This window comes from Canis aureus, chromosome 3 (genome assembly GCF_053574225.1).
Source record: "Canis aureus isolate CA01 chromosome 3, VMU_Caureus_v.1.0, whole genome shotgun sequence".
Taxonomy (NCBI): domain Eukaryota; kingdom Metazoa; phylum Chordata; class Mammalia; order Carnivora; family Canidae; genus Canis; species Canis aureus.
In genome coordinates, this window is record NC_135613.1 from 7581125 (window position 1) to 7601151 (window position 20027).

General features: G+C 38.0%; 1 protein-coding gene across 7 annotated transcripts in view; it reads left to right on the plus strand.

Moving 5' to 3' along the window:
• NFATC3 (nuclear factor of activated T cells 3) overlaps positions 1-20027 on the plus strand; it is a 139801-nt gene that overhangs the window by 35748 nt on the left and 84026 nt on the right. For all 7 annotated transcript variants that reach the window (XM_077887466.1, XM_077887444.1, XM_077887425.1 and 4 more), the window contains exons 2-3: positions 12604-13738; positions 16742-16904. In XM_077887466.1, coding sequence (XP_077743592.1) covers positions 12604-13738; positions 16742-16904 — 1298 coding nt within the window. The remainder of the gene's footprint in view (positions 1-12603; positions 13739-16741; positions 16905-20027) is intronic.

Below are 20027 nucleotides of genomic sequence, written 5' to 3' on the forward strand. Positions count from 1 at the left end.
TGCAAATATTTTTTTTCCATTCTCTGGGTTGTCTTTTTTTCCTCTCTCAATTTTTAGATTGCTTTCTTTTTTTTCTTAAGATTTTATTTGTTTATTTTTAAAAAGATTTTATTTTTTTATTCATGAGAGACAGAGAGAGAGAGGCAGAGGAGACACAGGCGGAGGGAGAAGCAGGCTCCATGCAGAGAACCTGACGTGGGACTCAATCCAGGATCATGTCCTAGGCTGAAGGCGGCGATGAGCCACCCGGGCTACCGAAGATTTTATTTATTTATTCATGAGAGACACAGAAAGTGGGGGCGGGGGCAGAGACACAGGCACAGGGAGAAGCAGACTCTGCCTGGAGTCCGATGGGGGACTAGATCCCAGAACCCCAGGATCATGACCTGAACCAAAGGCAGATGCTCAAACACTGAGCCACCCAGGTGTCCCTGATTGTTTTCTTTTTTAATATATGGGGGAAATTAACTTTCTGAAGGGAAAATGTCATTATTACAGGTAATCAGAGGGTCTTGTTGAGTGGCATTTTTCAAGAACTATTTTTGAATATTTTAAAATTTTTATTATTGAAGTATAGTTGACATACAATTTTATATTTATTTCAGGTGTACAACATAGTGATTCCACACTTCTTTGCATTACCTAATGTTCACCACTTAAGTGTAGTCATCATCTGTCACTAAACAGCATTATTATAGTATTATTCACTGTTTCCTGTGTTGTACTTTTCATCCCTGTGACCTATTTATTTTATTACTGGAAGTTTGTGCCTCTTAAACCCCTGCATCTATTTTGCCTATCCTCCCACTCTCTCCCTTCTGGCAATCACAAGTTTGTTTTCTGTATTCATGAGTCTGTTTCTTTTTTGTTGTTGTTGTTTTGCTTTCTAGATTTCACATATGACTGAAATCATAGTATTTGTCTTTCTCTTTTTTCACTGAGCATAATACTCTCTAGGTCCATGCATGTTGATGCAAGTGGCAAGATTGATTCCTTCCTTCCTTCCTTCCTTCCTTCCTTCCTTCCTTCCTTCCTCCCTCCCTCCCTCCCTCCCTCTCTCTCTCTCTCTCTCTCTCTCTCTCTCTTTCTTTCTTTCTTTCTTTCTTTCTTTCTTTCTTTCTTTCTTTCTTTCTTTCTTTTTCTTCCTTCCTTCCTTCCTTCCTTCCTTCCTTCCTTCCTTCCTTCCTTCCTTCCTTCCTTTCTTTTTCTTTCTTTTTTAAGATTTTATTCATATGAGAGAGAGAGAGAGAGGCAGAGACATAGGCAGAGGGAAAAGCAGGCTCCATGCAGGGAGCCCGATGTGGAACTTGATTCCAGGACTCCGGGATCACGCCCTGGGCCGAAGGCAGGTGCCAAACTGTGAGCCACCCAGGGATCCCCGATACCATTCTTTTTTATGGCTGAGTAAGAAATGTCCTTATTTTCTTTATAGTATCTTTTGATGCACAAAATTTAATTTTTATGAAGTCTGTTTCATCCAGTTTTTCTTCTTTTGTTCCTGCTTTAAATATCAAATCTAAGAATCTTATTGCCAAATCCAAGGTCATGAAGGTATACACCTGTGTTCTTCTAATAGTTTTATGGTGTTAGCTCTTATATTGAGGTCATTGATCTAGTTTGAGTTAATTTGTGTATGTAGTGTGAGGTGGGGTTCAACTTCATTCTTTATCTTTTTTTAAAAGATTTTACTTATTTGATAGAAGGAGAGCACAAGCATAGGGAGCAGTAGGCAGAGGGAGAGGGAGAAGCAGGCTTCTCACTGAGTGGGGAGCCCAATATGTGGGACTTGATCCCAGGACTTAAGCTGAAGGCAAGATGCTTAACCAGCTGAGCCACCCAGGTGCCCCTCAGCTTCATTCTTTTGTATGTGGTTATCCTATTCTCCCAGCACCATTTGTTGAAGGAACTGCTATTTTCCTATTTAATCATTTTATCATCTTTTTAAAAAATTAATTTTTTTGAATTATTATAATTTAATAATTATTTTTGGAGTCACTAATGTTGCATTAGTCTATATGTTTATCCTTACACCAATATCACACTGTTTTGGGAGTCTTCTTGCTTTTTCATTTTTATTGTTGTTCTGGCTGTTCTAGACCCCTTTCAGTTCCATATAAATTTGATGATTGGTCTCATTTCTGCAGAAAAAATCATTGAAATTTTGGTACAGATTGCATTGGCTAGATTGTTTTGTGGAATATTTCAGTGTTAACCGTATTAAATCCTCCAATCCATGAACGAGGGAATTCTTATCACTTACTTAGTTCTTTAATTTCTTTCAGCAATATTTTGTAGTTTTTAGGATGTAAGTCTTCTACCTCTTTGGTTAAATTTATTTCTAAGTATTCTTTTGGAGGCTATTGTAAATAGAATTATTTTCTTAATTTTTGTATTGTTCCTTTTGGTGTATAGAAGCACAACTGAATTTTATGTGTTGAAGTTCTACCTTCCACCTTTCCTTAATTTGTTTATTAGTTCTAATTGTGTTTTGTGCATTCTGTGGCATTTTCTATATATAGAATCATGCCATCTGCAAAGAGATAGTTTTACTTCTTCATTTCCAATTTGGATGCCTTTTATTTCTTTTTATTGCCTAATTGCTCTGGCTAGGACTTCCAGTACAATGTTGAATAGCTGTGGTGAAAGTGGCATCTTTGTCTTGTTTTTGATCTCAGGGAGAAAGCTTTCAATTTTTCACCAGTAAGTATGATGTTAGTTACTATGTTTTTATAAATCCCTTGATCGTTTTAAGGAAGTTCCCTTCTATTCCTGGTTTGCTGATTTTTTTTTTCTATCATGAGAGTATTGAATTCTGTCAAATGTTTTTCTCTGTCAATTCAGATCCTCCATTCTAGTACTATGGTAATTAATTTTCATATGTTGAATCACCCTTGCATTCCTGCCCTAAATTCCATTTGTTTATTTTTTTTAATATGCTGTTAAATTTGGTTTGCTAGTATTTTGTTGAGAATTTTTATGTCTGTAATCCTAAGGGATATAGTCTGTAGTATTCTTGTATCTTTGTCTTGCTTTGGCATCAGGGTAATACAGGCCTCTTGGAATGTTCTCTAAATGGTAGAATTTACCAGTGAAGCCATTTCGTTTTAGACTTTTTTAGTTGAGAGACTTTCTGGGTACTGGTTGGATCTCTTTATTTGATACTGATCTGTTGAGATTTTCTCACTTCTTCTGAGTCATTTTTGGTAATTGGTGTGTTTGTAAGAATTTGCTTATTTCTTATCGATTGTCTAATTTGGTGGATTACAGTTGTTCACAGCATTATTATCATTGTATTCTCATACATATTTTTAGCAACACCAGTTATAATACATCCTAAGAGTCCATTTAGATTGTACTCAAGTAGGGACAACTGCGTGGCTCAGTGGTTGAGCGTCTGCCTTTGGCTCAGGATGTGAACCTGGAGTCGCAGGATCGAGACCCACATTGGACTCCTGCATGGAGCCTGCTTCTCCTGCCTGTGTCTCTGCCTCTGTCTCTCATGAATAAATAAATAAAATCTTAAAAAAAAAAAAAAAAGTTTGTACTCGACTATTGTATTCTCAACTTTTTCAAAAATATTCTTACCTGACATTGTTCCATGCAGACTATTCATAGAGGCTAATTCTTAGTCACTTTAAATTTCCCATTGAGGGACGCCTGGGTGGCCCAGTGGTTGAGCATCTGCCTTTGGCTCTGGTTGTGATCCTGGGGTCCTGGGATCAAGTTCCGCAATCAGGCTCCCCATGGGGAGCCTGCTTCTCCCTCTGCCTATGTCTATGCTTCTCTGTGTGTGTGTCTCATAAATAAATAAATAAAATATTTAAAAATAAATAAATTTCACATTGACTCTTCAAATAAATAGTAATTGAACATAATCTGTAACATCTTGTTACACATCAGGAGCCAAGGAAAACCACTTGAAACTGTTTGCCTTGTTTTGTAATTGCCTATTGATGTTGTTAACAGTGTCCTCAATTTTTCCTCAATTTTTCAATCAACCATGCTTGCTGAAAAGCTAATACAGTTTATTTTTCTCTGAGCAAGTTTCTTCCCTTGCTGCAATCAAACAATTTAAATAAATCACCATTAGAAGATAGTTTTCTGTGCTTGGCTAACAAATGAGCCACTCAAAAACTTTCTTTGGTTGCAGCCTCATTTTTTATTCTTTTTTTTTTTTTTGCAAAGAAATCTTGCTATAAGGTATTGTTTTTTTCTAATTTTTCCTTTGTTTTCTTGTGAGTTGGGCTATTGTGATGAATTTACTGCGGAATTGCTGATGTATAGGGTATTCTTATAGCACAGCCATAATGTCATTGCATGGTAAACATGATACTTTGCCATGTAATTTGATAACAAAATTATCAGTGTGCCTTGGAAGTGTGACTTAGATTTGAAATCCACTTTTCTCTGGCCTGTTTTGACAGGTATGTACTTGTAAGCTTAAAACAATGTTGCAATATGTCAATATGCACTGCATGGGGAATGCTGTCCAGTAGTGCAACTTGTTAGGTAGCAGTGGAAGCACTTATCTCTCAAAGCTGCTCAGCTCTACCCTTGTATGAGAATAATCATAGACCATACATAAATGAATGAGCATGGATCTGTTCCAATAAAACTTTATCTGTGGACACCAGAATTTGAATTTCACATCATTTTGTGTCATGTAACAGTATTACCTGATTCTTTTTTTTCCAACCATTTGAATGATTGGAATTCTTAGCTTGTAGGCTATACAGAAACAAGTGGAGGCCAGGTTTGGCTCATGAGCTATATTTTGCCAACCTTTGTTCTACAGTTACAGATTACTGTATACCTGTGTGGAACCTCTTAGTGGCTGAATGAACACAGAGCAAATAAGTCTTGATCAAGTTTCTGAAGCACCATGAATTTGAGAATTGTAGAGTTGGAAATACCGACCTAGAATTATTTATCATAGAGAGGTTATAGTAGCCATTCACATCATTTCCAGAGCTTGGACTTTGGTGACACTTGGGAAGAAGATGTAGCAGCATTCTCCCAAATTTTGTATTCAGATCTCTGCAGTGCTTTAAGACATTTGACACAACCTTAACAAATACATTACTATAGACTTACTAAGCATTAGGGACTTACGATACTAGATATGTAGTAGTCAAAGTTATTCTCAAATATAATCGAGATCATGTCACTCTCCTTTTATTTATTTTTAAAGATTTTATTTATTTATTCATGAGACACACAGAGGCAGAGACATAGGCAGAGGGAGAAGCAGGCTCCATGCAGGAAGCCTGTTACGGGACTTGATCCCAGGACTCTGGGACCATTCCCTGAGCCAAAGGCAGATGCTCAACCGCTGAGCCACCCAGGCGGTCCCTATCACTCTCCCTTTAAAACTCGTATAGTTTCCATTTTCCTTAGAATAAAAGTTACGCTTCTTACCATTATCCTTTTAGTTTTTGCTTTTCAGTTCTCCTGTTGTATTGTTGGCTTTAGCCATACATTAGGCTTTTCACTTCCTCAACGAAGTGAAGGTCTTATCTGACTCAGTGTTTAGTTGTATCATCCCCTTGTGTTGGAGCTGTCATCTTCTCTACCTGTGCCTGCCCATACTCACCCCCTTTTCATTGCTTGCTGGTTCTTATTCATCTTTCAGGTTTTAGCTTATATGCCACCTTCTCAAAAAGGCTATCCCTGTACTCTGTAAAGTAGGTTTCTTCTTTAGTCTCTGAAATTTCTACCACTTAGTAGTAGTTACAGTGTTTAATTTGTATTTTTGTCAATATCCCCTGAGACTGTACATTTCATGAGGGCAGGGCCCATGCATGTATATTTACTTATTTGCTATTTATATACCTAGCATCTGGAACAGTTGTAGAAAATAGCAATGAAATTATAAATGCTGAATAAATGAGCTCTTGGTTTCTGGGATGCTACGTTCTTTTTTTTTTTTTTTCCCCTCATTTCAATGACTGACCCTTCTTCCATTTTCTGTCTCCCTGATCCCTAAACTTTGAAATCTCCTATGCCTCGTTTGCCTGCTTTCTTCTCCATCTGCACTCCCTAGTCCTCTGTTCTGGTCTTTTTTTTTTTTTTTTTAAGATTTTATTTATTTATTTGACAGCACAAGCAGAGTGAACTGGAGAAGGAGAAACAGACTCCCCGCTGACCAGGGAGCCCGATTGGGGGCTTGATCCTAGGACCCTGGGATCACGACCCTCACGACCTGAGCAGAAGGCAGACACCCAACCAACTAAGCCACCCAGGTGCCCCTCTTCTGGTCTTAATACCCTTAAGTATTATCTGTACATTAATGACTCCCAAATCTATGTGGTAAACCTGAGACTTTATAGAGCTATCTACTTGGTATCTCCACTTGAAAAGCTTACTGGCATCTCACATTCTATATGGATTTTTGATTTCCTATCTCCCAAATTTCTCTTTCTTCTTCATTTCAGTAATTAGAAATATTGTTCTTACAGTAGTCCAGGCCCCAAACCTTGGTATCATCCTGGACTCACCTCTGTTTCTTAAATCCAGTCCAAGTTCTGTGAGCTTTACCTTATCAAAAAAAAAACAAAGCAAAAAAACCCACCTCATTTCTTACTGCTTTTTCTACTTCTGTAACCTATCACGACCCAGGTCCTATACCTAGATTATTACAATAGTCTCTCTCTTTTCTTAAGATTTTATTTATTTGAGAGAGAGAGCAGGAGCAGGCACAGAGGGAGAGGGAGAAGCTGACTGCCCGCTGAGCAGAGAGCTCCACACGGGGCCTACCCCAGGACCCTGGGATCATGACCTGAGCTAAAGGCAGATGTTTAACCAACTGAGCCACCCAGGTACCCCTTACAATACTTTTTAAAATATATATCAGGTTATAATGTGTCAGATTATGACACTTCTTTGCTTAGAACCTTCCAGTGATTCTCATCTCATAATAAAAATCAGTTGTTCAATGGTCTATGAGGCCTTACTTTTACTAGCCAGTGTCCCTCCACCCCCAGTCCTTGCTCCACACCCTCACTCAGTTCTTTTCCCATTGGCCTTCTTTCTTTTTCTCATAAAATCTAGAAATTCTCTGTCTTCAGGACTTTGCACTCACTATTTCCTCCACCTGCAGTGTTTTCCCCAAAGATTTCTATATCGCTCAGTTTCTCATATGCTTTTGGTAGCTCCTCATGTATTGGAGAAAATCCTTCCTTGACCCCCTTATCTAGTTTAACTTTGCTTCTCCCCTCACATCTCTTCTTCTTACCCTATTTTATTTTTCTTTATGGCAGATATTACTGCCAATTACATGTTATTGGTATTAATCTTAAAAATAAAACTGCCAGTTATTTTACCAGCAAAAATGTTTATTTGGAATAGGGAATTGTGATTTGAGACAAGCAGGCTATGGCAAAACAATAGGCAAATCCGAGAACAAAGGAGAGGAAAGCTCTTTTATGTAGGAAAGTGAGGGAGTTGGGTTGTTTTAATCAGAAAGCCCATTGGCGAGGCACCTGAGTGGCTCAGTGGTTGAGTGTCTGCCTTTTGCTTAGGGCATGATTCTGGAGTCCTGGGATGATTCCCACATCACGTTCCCCATAGGGAGCCTGCTTCTCCCTCTGCCTAGGTCTCTGCCTCTCTCTCTGTGTCTTTCATGAATAAGTAAATAAAACCTTAAAAAAAAAGCCCATTGGCATTAATTGGAGCTCAAAGTGTGATGACTTTTCATTGGCTAAGTTGTGACAGTCTCTCAGTGGCTGGCTGTTGCCTGGGGGAGGAGAAAAAATTCTTCCTCCTCCTTGGGATGGTAAACTGCTGTTCCCCTGCTGGTTTCATTTCTTCCTGTTTGTTCAGCAATTGAGGAAGACTTGGAGGATGTGAGAGCTCCCCCTGCTGGCCTCCAGACTCCATTTAAAATGAAATTTCCTTTTATTAATTTTCACAGTAGAATGGAAGCTATATGAGGATGGGGATTTTGTTTTGTCTATTCTTGTGTTTTCAGTGTCTAGAACATGTCTGTTACATAGCAGCTACTCAAAAAATATTTTTAAACAAATTATCACAATGCTTCTGGTTTAGGACAGAATACATATTTGTGGTTGAAAAGTGAACACCATGGGGATCCCTGGGTGGTTCAGTGGTTTAGCACCTGCCTTTGGCCCAGGGCGCGATCCTGGAGTCCCGGGATTGAGTCCTATGTCGGGCTCCCGGCATGGAGCCTGCTTCTCCCACCTCCTGTGTCTCTGCCTCTCTCTCTCTCTCTCTCTCTCTCTCTCTCATAAATAAATAAATAAATAAATCTTTAAAAAAAAGAAAAGAAAAGTGAACACCACAAAGTGCTAACTTTTGCCACCCCAAAAGTGGCAAAATGGGAAAAACAGAAAGAAATGGATTTATCAGTGACTTTGTTGAACTGATGAAATAACCAGTTCTGGAACTGTCCTACTTTTAGACCTCTTGTCATGTTAGAAAATATCCTCCCTTCTTCAGCTACTTTCAGTTGGATTTTCTTTTTTTTGCAGCCTAGAAACATTGTATACCTTACAGAACCATTTTACTCCTAAATTATATTAAAATTGAAAATAATATCCTTGTTGGAGAAACTAAAGTAAAACTGATACTCATGCCCTTCCCATGTTGCATATTAAAACAAGTCTTTTGAAACAAATGTCTCTACATAGTAGAAGTGTTAAAAATGGATGCCCTATGATCTAGTAACTCCACCTTTAGGAATTTATTCTTGGAGAGGGATTCAAAAGAAGAGAAAAAGATGTATGTATAGAGATGTTCAGTGCTACATTATTTATAAAAACAACAAGTATGAGATGGTTGGGTGGCTCAGCAGTTGAGCATCGTCTGCCTTTGGCCCAGGGCATGATCCCGGGATCTGGGATTGAGTCCCACATCAGGCTCCTTGCAGGGAGCCTGCTTCTCCCTTGGCCTGTGTCTCTGCCTCTCTCTTTCTCTGTGTCTTTCATGAATAAATAAAACCTTTAAAAAAAAAAGTAGGAAATAGCTATGATCACTGACCCTTGATGTTTTACGTGGCCTTGAAAATTGCTTAGGAACTTTTTTTAAGCCTCAATAAAATACAAAAAAACATACATACAATAAACAAACAAACCTAGGCCATTAGAAGTCAGTATAGTGGTTACTCTTGGTGGAGAGGTAATGACTTGAAAGCAAGCCAAAGGCGGGCTTTTGGCATTTGTTTTTCTTAAAGGATGCTTTTACAGGGGTGCCTGGGTAGCTCAGTTGGTTAAGCGTCTGCCTTTGTCTCAGGTTATGCTCTTAGGATCCTGGGATTGAGCCCTGTTTTGGACTCCCTGCTGAGCAGGGAGTTGCTTCTCACTCTCCCTTTGCCCCTCTACCCATTCTCTCTCTCTCTGTCTCTCAAATAAATAAAATCTTTTTTTTTTTTAAGGATACCATTACAGAATATGTCTATTTGTGACAGTTTATCAAGCTGTATATAATGTCTGCTTTTGGGATCCCTGGGTGGCTCAGCGGTTGAGGGTCTGCCTTCAGCCCAGGGTGTAATCCTGGAGTCCTGGGATTGAGTCCCACATCAGGCTCCCTGCATGGAGCCTGCTTCTCTCTCTGCCTGTCTCTGCCCCCCTCTCTCTGTGTCTCTCATGAATAAATAAATAAAATCTTAAAAAAAATTTTTAAAATAATGTCTGCACTTTTATGATGTATCTTGTACTTCAATAAAAGGTTAGGAAAAAACCTCCAAAATATTATGTTCCACAGCTATTTGAAAAATATACTACTGTAGACCAAGATATATGTGAAAATGTTAAACATTAGTTAAGTGTTAGGTGATAACATTTGTTTATGATTTTCGTAGATAAGAAACAAATGTTTTTAACTTTTAAAAAAATTTGTGATAAAATATAGGTAATATTGTTTTCTTTTTATATTTTCATAACTACTTTATTGGGACATAATTCATATGCCATACAATTCACCCATTTAAAGCATACCATTCATTGGTTTTTAGTATATTTGCAGAGTAGAGTAACCATCACTACAGTCAATATTAGAACATTTTCATCACTCCAGAAAGAAACCCAATACCCATTAGAAGTGACTCACCATTTTCCCCAAACCTCTTCTTTTTGTTTTTCTATTAATTTTTATTTGAGTATAGTTGACACACAATGTTAAATTAATTTCAGGTGTATAACATAGTGATTCAGTATCTCTGTACGTTATGCTGTGCTTACCACAAGTTCGTTATTTTTCTTAAGATTTTATTTATTTGAGAGAGAGAGAGAGAATGCGAGAGCATGAGCAAGGGTGATGGGCTGAGCAGAGAGCCTGATGTGGGGCTTGATCTCAGGACCATGAGATTGTGACCTGAGCCGAAGGATGAAACTTAACTGACTGAGCCACACACCCCCCCACACACACACACAAGGTGTTTATTTTTAAAAGCTTTTTTCTCCAGCTTCTGTCACTGTTAAGTATTAAGATTTTATTTATTTATTCATGAGAGACACAGATTGAGCGAGAGAGAGAGACAGAGACAGAGACAGAGACATAAGCAGAAGGAGAAGCAGGCTCCACACAGGGAGCCCAATGCGGGACTCAATCCTGGGACTCCAGGATCACACCCTGGGCCGAAGGCAGATGCTAAATTAAACCACCGAGCCACCCAGGCGTCCCAGGGGTGTACTTTTTAAAAAGCTGTTTCAGTTTATAAATAGTTAAGAGTAAAAAAAAAAAAAAAAAAAAAAAAAAAGTATAATATAACATATCCACCTTAAAATTTTTAAATGGAAAGACCGGGTAATTAACATGTGATGAGTTCTTGCTGAATATTAGTCATAATATTAGGTTGCTTACTTTAGAATGGTCCTGTGTGTTTCAGTTGATACTCTGGTCACCTTCTAACAGTTTTATAGAAAAAAAAACTGCCTCAGAAAACAGGTTCAAGCCGGTTAAATAACTTGTCTGCACCGCTACGCAGAGCCAGGGTTTAAACATGGGGGGAGGAGGTTGTTTTAATACATGTAAAAACTTTACTGAATGTGTTGACTAACCACAGAGCATCTTTGAAGTTTCAAAATCTAGGACTTAAGGAGATAGTGAAATTATGGATGCTGGTTAATGGCAGCAGCACTAGGAGTCTGAAGATATGTTATTTTCCAAGATTACTAATGTAATGAAATAATGTGATCTCCTTGAGTACTTTTGAGAAGAGGCTAAAGGTTTGTGCTTTTCTCTGTTCTACCTATGAACAGTTTTGTCTTTGGTTTCCCAATGATGATCTCTTTGAAGAAAGTGAAGGTGTTAACCAGCACCTTGTGCTAATGCTTTGAACTACTTTTTCTGTGCAAAGGGTAATAATCACTCCATTCTAAAAGTGAAGTTGCAAAATACCCTTATTGCTGCAGTTGCGCTCAAGTCATTTGGCAGGACAAACAAGTGTTAGATATTCCATCCAGCAAGGGTTGCATTTTAAAAGCTCTGCCCCTAAAAGGTTTACCTTAACAGTCAATCATAGGTTAAAAGCTCTAATCAGTTTTTTTTTTCTGGTTGAGGTAAAGGATCCAGTGGGGTCATGTGGCTCTTGTAACCTGGACTGCTGTGTCCAAAGATACGAATTCTTGATAGTATGATGTTGAGGGAAGAAGCAGCTACTGTTAATCATACAAATTTCTTGGAGTACCTGGGTGGCTCAGTTGGTTAAGCATCTGACTTTGACTTAGGTTTTGATCTTAGGGTCCTGGGATCAAGCCCTGCAGGTTCTGTGCTCGGTGGGGGCTTAAGATTCTCCCTCTCCCTCTCTCCCTCACCCCCTTCCCTGCCGCCATCCCCAGTCATGTGCACACAAGCTCTCTCTCTCTCCCTAAAAAAAATCCTTTAATGAAAAGATCTGGTACTGCTACACAGAAACTGAGGCCTTGGAGAGGCTAAATAATATGGCTAAGAGCTCACAGTTAATGGCAGAGGTGGACTAGAGTCTAGGTCTCCTCAGTTGAGTCTGTAATCGTTTTCATTAATAAACTTAGTATGTATGCTTATAACTAAAAATGTTTCAGATTCTCTTCTATCCTTTATTCTGTTTTAACTTGCAGACCCCAGATGAGGCTGAATTTATAGGATTATATCATTTTATAATTCTATAAATGTTTTTTAGAATTGTGGATATGATTCTTTTATAGAAGCTTTTATTTTCAGATGTTTTCTGATTTTCATTTTAGAAAATGTGGAAATGAGAAAATTACATATATAGGTACAAATATAAATATGTAATAATTATGTATACTTGAAGAAATAATTAGATACACTTTTTAGAAAACACACGTTGAGGTGCCTGGCTGGCTCAGTCGGTAGAGCATGCAACTCAGGGTTGTGAGTTCAAGCCCTATGTTGGGTATAGAGATTACTTAAAAAAAAAAAATTTTTTTTTTTTAAACCCACACTGTTGGTGTAGGCAGAGAAGTGATTTGAATATAAACAAAACACACATACCACTCTTTAGTGGAGCTAATGATATACATTTTATGTCCTTTTTTCTCTCAAGATTATTATTTACTTTCTCATCTAATAATTTATACATCTAAATTTTCTAATTTCTTGTTTTGTTGATTTTTTTTCTTTTCTTTTTTTTCTTTCCCTCCATAGATCTTGAGCCAGATGATTGTGCATCCATTTACATCTTTAATGTAGATCCACCTCCATCTACCTTAAACTCACCACTTTGCTTACCACATCATGGATTACCGTCTCACTCTTCTGTTTTGTCATCATCGTTTCAGCTGCAGGGTCACAAAAACTATGAAGGAACTTGTGAGATTCCTGAATCTAAATACAGCCCATTAGGTGGTCCCAAACCCTTTGAGTGCCCAAGTATTCAAATTACATCCATCTCTCCTAACTGTCATCAAGAAATAGATGCTCATGAAGATGACCTACACATAAATGACCCAGAAAGGGAGTATTTGGAAAGGCCTTCTAGAGATCATCTCTATCTTCCTCTTGAGCCATCCTACCGGGAGTCTTCCCTTAGTCCTAGTCCTGCCAGCAGCATATCTTCTAGGAGCTGGTTCTCAGATGCATCTTCTTGTGAATCTCTTTCACACATTTATGATGATGTGGATTCAGAGTTGAATGAAGCTGCCGCCCGATTTACTCTCGGATCCCCTCTGACTTCTCCTGGTGGCTCGCCAGGAGGCTGCCCTGGAGAAGAGTCCTGGCATCAACAGTATGGACTTGGACACTCCTTGTCACCCAGACAATCTCCTTGCCACTCTCCTAGATCTAGTGTCACTGATGAGAATTGGCTGAGCCCCAGGCCAGCCTCAGGGCCATCATCAAGGCCTACTTCCCCCTGTGGGAAACGAAGGCACTCCAGCGCTGAGGTTTGTTATGCTGGGTCCCTTTCACCCCATCACTCACCTGTTCCTTCTCCTGGTCACTCCCCCAGGGGAAGTGTCACAGAAGATACCTGGCTTAATGCTTCTGTCCAGGGTGGATCAGGCCTTGGCCCTGCACTTTTTCCATTTCAGTGCTGTGTAGAGACTGATATCCCTCTGAAAACAAGGAAGACTTCTGAAGACCAAGCTGCTGTACTACCAGGAAAATTAGAATTCTGTTCAGATGACCAAGGGAATTTATCACCATCCCGGGAGACTTCAATAGATGATGGCCTTGGATCTCAATATCCTTTAAAGAAAGATTCATCTGGTGACCAATTTCTTTCAGTTCCTTCACCTTTTACCTGGAGCAAACCAAAGCCTGGCCACACCCCAATATTTCGGTGAGTTGATGGAAATGTCTGCTGGTCATTTTTCATGCTTATGGGTTATTGGCGGCATGTGACTACATTATCTATATGGAATGGTTTGACCGTTCCCTTCCCCTCCTTTTCCCCCAGTGTCTTCTGGTTAAATCAATTAAAGTCAACATGTGTTTTCCTTTGATTCTTAAAAGGGCCTTGGATAGACTGGGCTTAGCATTTATTTTTTTTTAAGATTTTATTTATTTATTTATTCATGAGAGACACAGAGGGAGAAGCAGGCTCCATGCAGGGCGCCCGATGTGGGACTTGATCCTGGAACTCCAGGATCACACCCTGCAGTTGCTCAACCACTGAGCCACCCAGGCTTCCCTGGATTTAGCATTTTAAAACCATATGGATAATGAGTTGTAGATAATAATAAGTTACATTTAAGAATCCCTAGAAAGAAAAAAAAAAAAAAAAAAAAAAGAATCCCTAGAAAGAATTTTCCTACCTAAAAAAGCTTCTTGTAAAAGATTGATTATAGTATGGGTTAAATTACTAATAAAATAAATTGCGAACAGGCTTTTTATATTTTTAAGAGTTTATTGTACAAATGAAATTTGTATACTGTGGCAAGTTTTTTTTTCATAATTTGCTTTTTATCTATATTTTGGCTTTATAAATTTGACTTTTTTATTAGTGTAGGGGAATTTTAACATTTTACATATTCAAATTTGTTGTCTGCTCTGTGGCTTTTGGATTTTGTGTTATATTTGAAAGCCTTACCCCAATCTAAACTAATTAAAAATAAACAAAAATCTAACTTGCAAATTTCTAGTAAATTTAATGTACAGACTAGTTTTATGATCTATGTATATAATGTTTTATATATATATTTGAATTTTGAGTCTAGCTGAGGACTGGAGTAGAGAACAGTGTAACAACTTTATTTTCCAAATGACTGATCACTTCCCACAATTCTATTTTATAGAATCAATCTAGTCTAATTGATTAGAAAAGACAGCTTTTATTATATATTAAAGTGACACATGGTGGAGTTGAGTTTATTTCATTTTTTTTTAAAGCCTTTTCATTAGTATTTAGGAAGATACAATGTGGAATTATGGTTTTGAAGGTGCCTTTGAGCCTATCACACTGCTTCTGAAAATTGTCTAAATCTTTTTGGGGTTTGCTTTAGTCTGGGGAACAAGTGTAGAAACTAGCTGAGAGTTGAAATTGAGTTGTTTCAGACTAATAAAAATTAATACCTATGAGGTTCACAGTAGGTAGTAAAGCTAGGCTGAGGACATTCAAAGAAGTGATGAGGTAATTTAGAAATTTACAACTAAGAATGATAGCATTTCAGAGATGGAGGAGACCTTAAAAGACCAATTTCCCCAGTCACTAAGAAGGTTTTTTTTTTTTTTAAGTTTTGGTTTATTTTTTCATGAGAGACACAGAGGGGGAGAGAGAGAGAGAGAGAGAGAGAGAGAGAGAGAGAGGCAGGCAAAGACATAGGCAGAGGGAGAAGCAGGCTCCCTGCAGGAAGCCTGAGGTGGCACTTGATCCCGGAACTCTAGGATCATGCCCTAAGTCAAAGGCAGGTACTCAACTGCTGAGCCACCCAGGCATCTCAAGAAGACATTTTTAATATAAATCATTGTAGCCTTAGGTCTTTTGATATTAGACCTGTAGACATATGTTACCTTTTTTTTTTTTTTTTAAAGATTTTTATTTATTAATGAGAGACACAGAGAGAGAGGCAGAGGGAGAAGCAGGCTCCATGCAGGAAGTCCGACGCTAAATCACTGGGCCACCCAGGCGTCCCAAGTTATTTCTTTTTTAAATTCCACATTTTCAATATTAATATCTGAATGAATCTGTGTCCCTTTAAGCGGTTTAAATTATCTTACTGATCAACTGATGTTTTCTCTGAAATAGACATTTAGAGTGCTGTATTGATAGGCCTTATAATTTTCAGCTGAGTATGTAGTGGAATTAAATTTGTGCCTCAAATTGCAGTATACCTTTGACTTAAGCAGTATTTCACAGAGACAGGGAAAAGAGCAATAGGGAGGAAGCAGGGAAGCAACATGTACAATAGATTAACTGCTATAGCTACACACCAGGGAGGGAGACATTTGTACTGGGAAATACAGGGATGTTTGTTTGGTTCCTTAGAGAGACACTGGTATATGTTCATGCAGGTTGATATCTTTGCCTTAAAAATGACATTATTCGGGACACCTGGGTGGCTCAGCAGTTAAGTGCCTGCCTTCAGTTCAGGTCATGATCCTGGAATCCCAGAATTGAGTCCCACATCGGGCTCCTGGCATGGAGCCTGCTTCTCCCTCTGCCTGTGTCTCTGCCTCTCTCTCTCTGTCTCTCATGAATAAATAAATAAAATCCTTTTTTTTATAAATTTCTTTTTTTTAAAAGATTTTATTTATTTATTTAAAGATTTTATTTTGGGCTGTCCAAATAAAATCTTTAAAAAATGACATTATTCTTTTAATTCTTTTTATAATTATGTATACATAGTTGAGAATCAGTTATAGTTTTACAGAATGTTAGAATATGTCCTTTTATTTATTTATTTATTTAAAATATTTTATTTGTTTATTCATGAGAGACATAGAGAGAGAGAAAGAGGCAGGGACACAGGCAGAGGGAGAAGCAGGCTCCACGCAGGAAGTCCGATGCGGGACTCCATCCCGGGACCCTGGGGTCATGGCCTGAGCCAAAGGCAGACGCTGAACTGCTGAGCCACCCAGGCATCCCAGAATTTGTCCTTTTAAAAAAAAATAAAGGAAACAAAAAAGTAAATGAAATTGATTTTATTCTTAAGATTAAAGAATTATTTCTTATGTACCTGTCAAATCCAATGTTATAACTTACTAACTGAAGTTTTATTTTGCAATATTCAGCTTCAGAGATCACAGGAAGAAAATGTTGGGCGCTGGCAAAGAAGTGATTTGAATCATTGCTTGGCAATAATAGTATGATGAAATGTCTTTTTTGTGTGTGTTTTGTTTATAGCACATCTTCATTACCTCCACTAGACTGGCCTTTACCAACTCATTTTGGACAATGTGAACTGAAAATTGAAGTGCAACCTAAAACTCATCATCGAGCCCATTATGAAACTGAAGGTAGCCGAGGAGCAGTTAAAGCATCTACTGGAGGACATCCTGTTGTAAAGGTATGAGTTGGGATATGAGTTGGCTTTTGGAGACGTCCTACATCTGTTGATGATAAAGTCTATTCATTTAGGTACTACTGTGCCCAAAAAGAGAAAGTTCAAAGCTTACAAAAACCTCTGTTGAGGTTTTGTGTTCTTGATGGCAGCACTTCTATCTACATTGAAGGTTTTTTGTTGTTTTTGTTGTTGTTATTTGCTATGTTGAAAACCAGTCTTTTTTTTTTTTTTTTTTTAAGATTTATTTACTTATTCATGAGAGACACAGGCAGAGGGAGAAGCAGGCTCCATTTAGGGAGCCTGATGTGGGATTTGATCCCGGGTCCCCAGGATCAGGCCCTGGGCTGAAGGCAGCGCTAAACCGCTGAGCCACCCAGGCTGCCCCAAAAACCAGTCTTTTGATTGTGGACTGACTCTCCAGCTTTGGAACTCTGGGTCAAGATTATAGTGGTCAAACAGTTATTTTTCTCATTAAAACAACACAAAACACAACTGTTTTATAATACATGCTCATTTAAAATCTAAATAATGCCAAAAAGTAGAATAAAGCAATAAATTACCCCAAATCTAAACCCCTCAGAAATAAGCAGTTAATATTTGATTAATATTCCAAATAATTCTCTGTGTATATTTAGTGAAAGACTGAGTGGATGACTAGAAAATAGAATGAAGTTTTTAAGGATAAGATTATATTGAGCATCTTTGTGATTAAAATACTGTTTATCGGATAGCTCGAGTGGCTCAGTGGTTTAGCGCTGCCTTCAGCCCAGGGCCTAATCCTGGGTCCCTGGGATCAAGTCCCACATCGGGCTCCCTGCATGGAGCCTGCTTCTCCCTCTGCCGTGTCTCTGCCTCTCTCTCTCTGTGTTTCTCATGAATAAATAGAAAGAATCTTTAAAAAAATAAAATAAAATAAAATATTGTTTATCTGAGTTTATTAGAAAATAAAACTAACGTGAAATCATAAAAATTGTGATAGTTGAGTGTGTGAAATATATTTAATATGTAAGTTTTGAATCATAATAGTTGAATATTAACTTTAATTTTATTTGAATAAAACATTTTAAAAAATGAAACAAGTAAAACTAAGAACTACCGAATCTTAGATATTGTTCTTCACTTTCAGGAGTCCTAAGAAGATCTAAGGTCAGAGATACTAAATAATTGAGAAATTAATCATTGTTTAAAAGATTTAGATGGTTTGAATTGACGCCCTTCTTTGAAAAATGAGATAATGTTTTTTTTTAAACTCCTTTTGCTCTCCCCCTCTGCTGTCTAAATTTTGTTGCTTATTTTTCCCTACTGATGTACCGCCATCTCCCCACCCTTGTACCTTACCACCCCCATTATTTAGCTTTAGTCCTATATCTAGTTGAATTCAATGATTACTACTAATTTTTACTTACTTTACTCTTAAGTGTTTTTGTTTGTGGGTGGTGGGATCAAGCCCTGTATTGGGCTCTGTGCTGAGTATAGAATCTACTTGTCCTTGTCCCTTTGCTCTTCCCCCTACTCATATACTCTCTCTCTTTTTCTCTGTTTTTTCTCTAAAATAAATATTTTAGGGGTGCCTGGTGGCTCAGTGGTTGAGCATCTGCCTTGGGCTCAGGTCGTGATACCAGGTTCCTGGGATCGAGTCCCCCACGCGGCTCCCCACAGGGAGCCTGCTTCTCCCTCTGCCTATGTCTTTGCCTCTCTCTCTGTGTGTCTCATGAATAAATAAAATCTTTAAAAATAAATAAAATTAAAATAAATATTTTTAAAAATAACAAAAAGTAAAAGCTGATTCTTTGTTGGAGCTCTTCCCTAGCTCAGTAGAACATGTGACTCTTAGTCTTGTGGTCATGAGTTCAAGCCCCCATGGGTGTATAGATTACTAAAAATTAAGAAACCCCACAACTCCCCCCAAAATAAACTAGTTCTCTGCTTAAGGGGAGATTAACACTTTGAGTATCATCAGTGTTTTGTATTTTCCTTGTTAGTGACTTACTTTTTTTTTTTTTGTAACTGCTTCCTCGAAGAATTGTATCAGTATACTTGAAATTACTGACTTAACTAGAGTATGTCTGGATATTGATGGTTCTTTGTCAGTCTGTTCCTAGTACCTGTAATGCTTCTTTTAATCTGAGATTCTTTTCTTCCTTCATGCAAGAAAACCTTTTTATATTATGTATCTGTATACATTTCTTCTTCATTTGTTTTGTCCTTTACTTTGGGGACTCCAATTACTATTCAGATGTTTACTTGTTTTTATCTCCCATGTCTTTGTGTTCTCTTCTTTGATTCCTTCAATGTCTTTTCTTATCATTTATTGTGATTTTTTTAAAGCCCTGCCCTGATGTTTGCACTGATGTTTTTGATATATTTGTCGCTCATGGTTTCTAATCTAGCTTTTTTAAAAAATTTATTTATTTATTTATTTATTTATTTATTTATTTATTTATTTATTTATTTATTTTAAAGATTTTATTTATTTGACAGAGAGTGAGTGAACACAAATGGGGAGTGGCAGACAGAGGGTGAGGAAGAAACAGGCTCTCTGCTGAGCAGAAAGCCTGACATGGGGCTCGATCCCAGGACCCTGGGATCAGGGCCTGAGCCAAAGGCAGACAGATACTCAACTGACTGAGCCACCCAGGTGCCCCTTAATTTAGTTTTTAGATCTCCAGTTGTGTTTTGTACTTTAGTTTGCTTCTTTAGCTACATTTTCCACTTATTTCATATTTTATCATTATATTTGATTTCATGATTTATTGACTTCTTAAATTTTGTAGTGTGGAACATTCACTGGCAATTAGTTTCTCAGTTGTGTGTGTGTGTGTGTGTGTGTGTTATATTGAGGGGGAGATTTTGTTTTCACTTTTTTTTTTAAGGTGGGAGGGGCAGAAGGAGAGGGGCAGATGAAGAGAGAATCTTAGGCAGGCTCCATGCCCACCTCAGAGCCCAATGCAGGCCTCGATCTCACAAATAGGATCACCAAAAATAGGATCTTACAACCCTGAGATCATGACCTGAGTCAAAATCAAGAGTTGGACACTTAACTGACTGAGCCACCCGGGTACCCCTTCACTTTATTAAATTATTCAAATGTCTTGTATAGTTTGTTCCTTTTTTTTTTTATTAAAT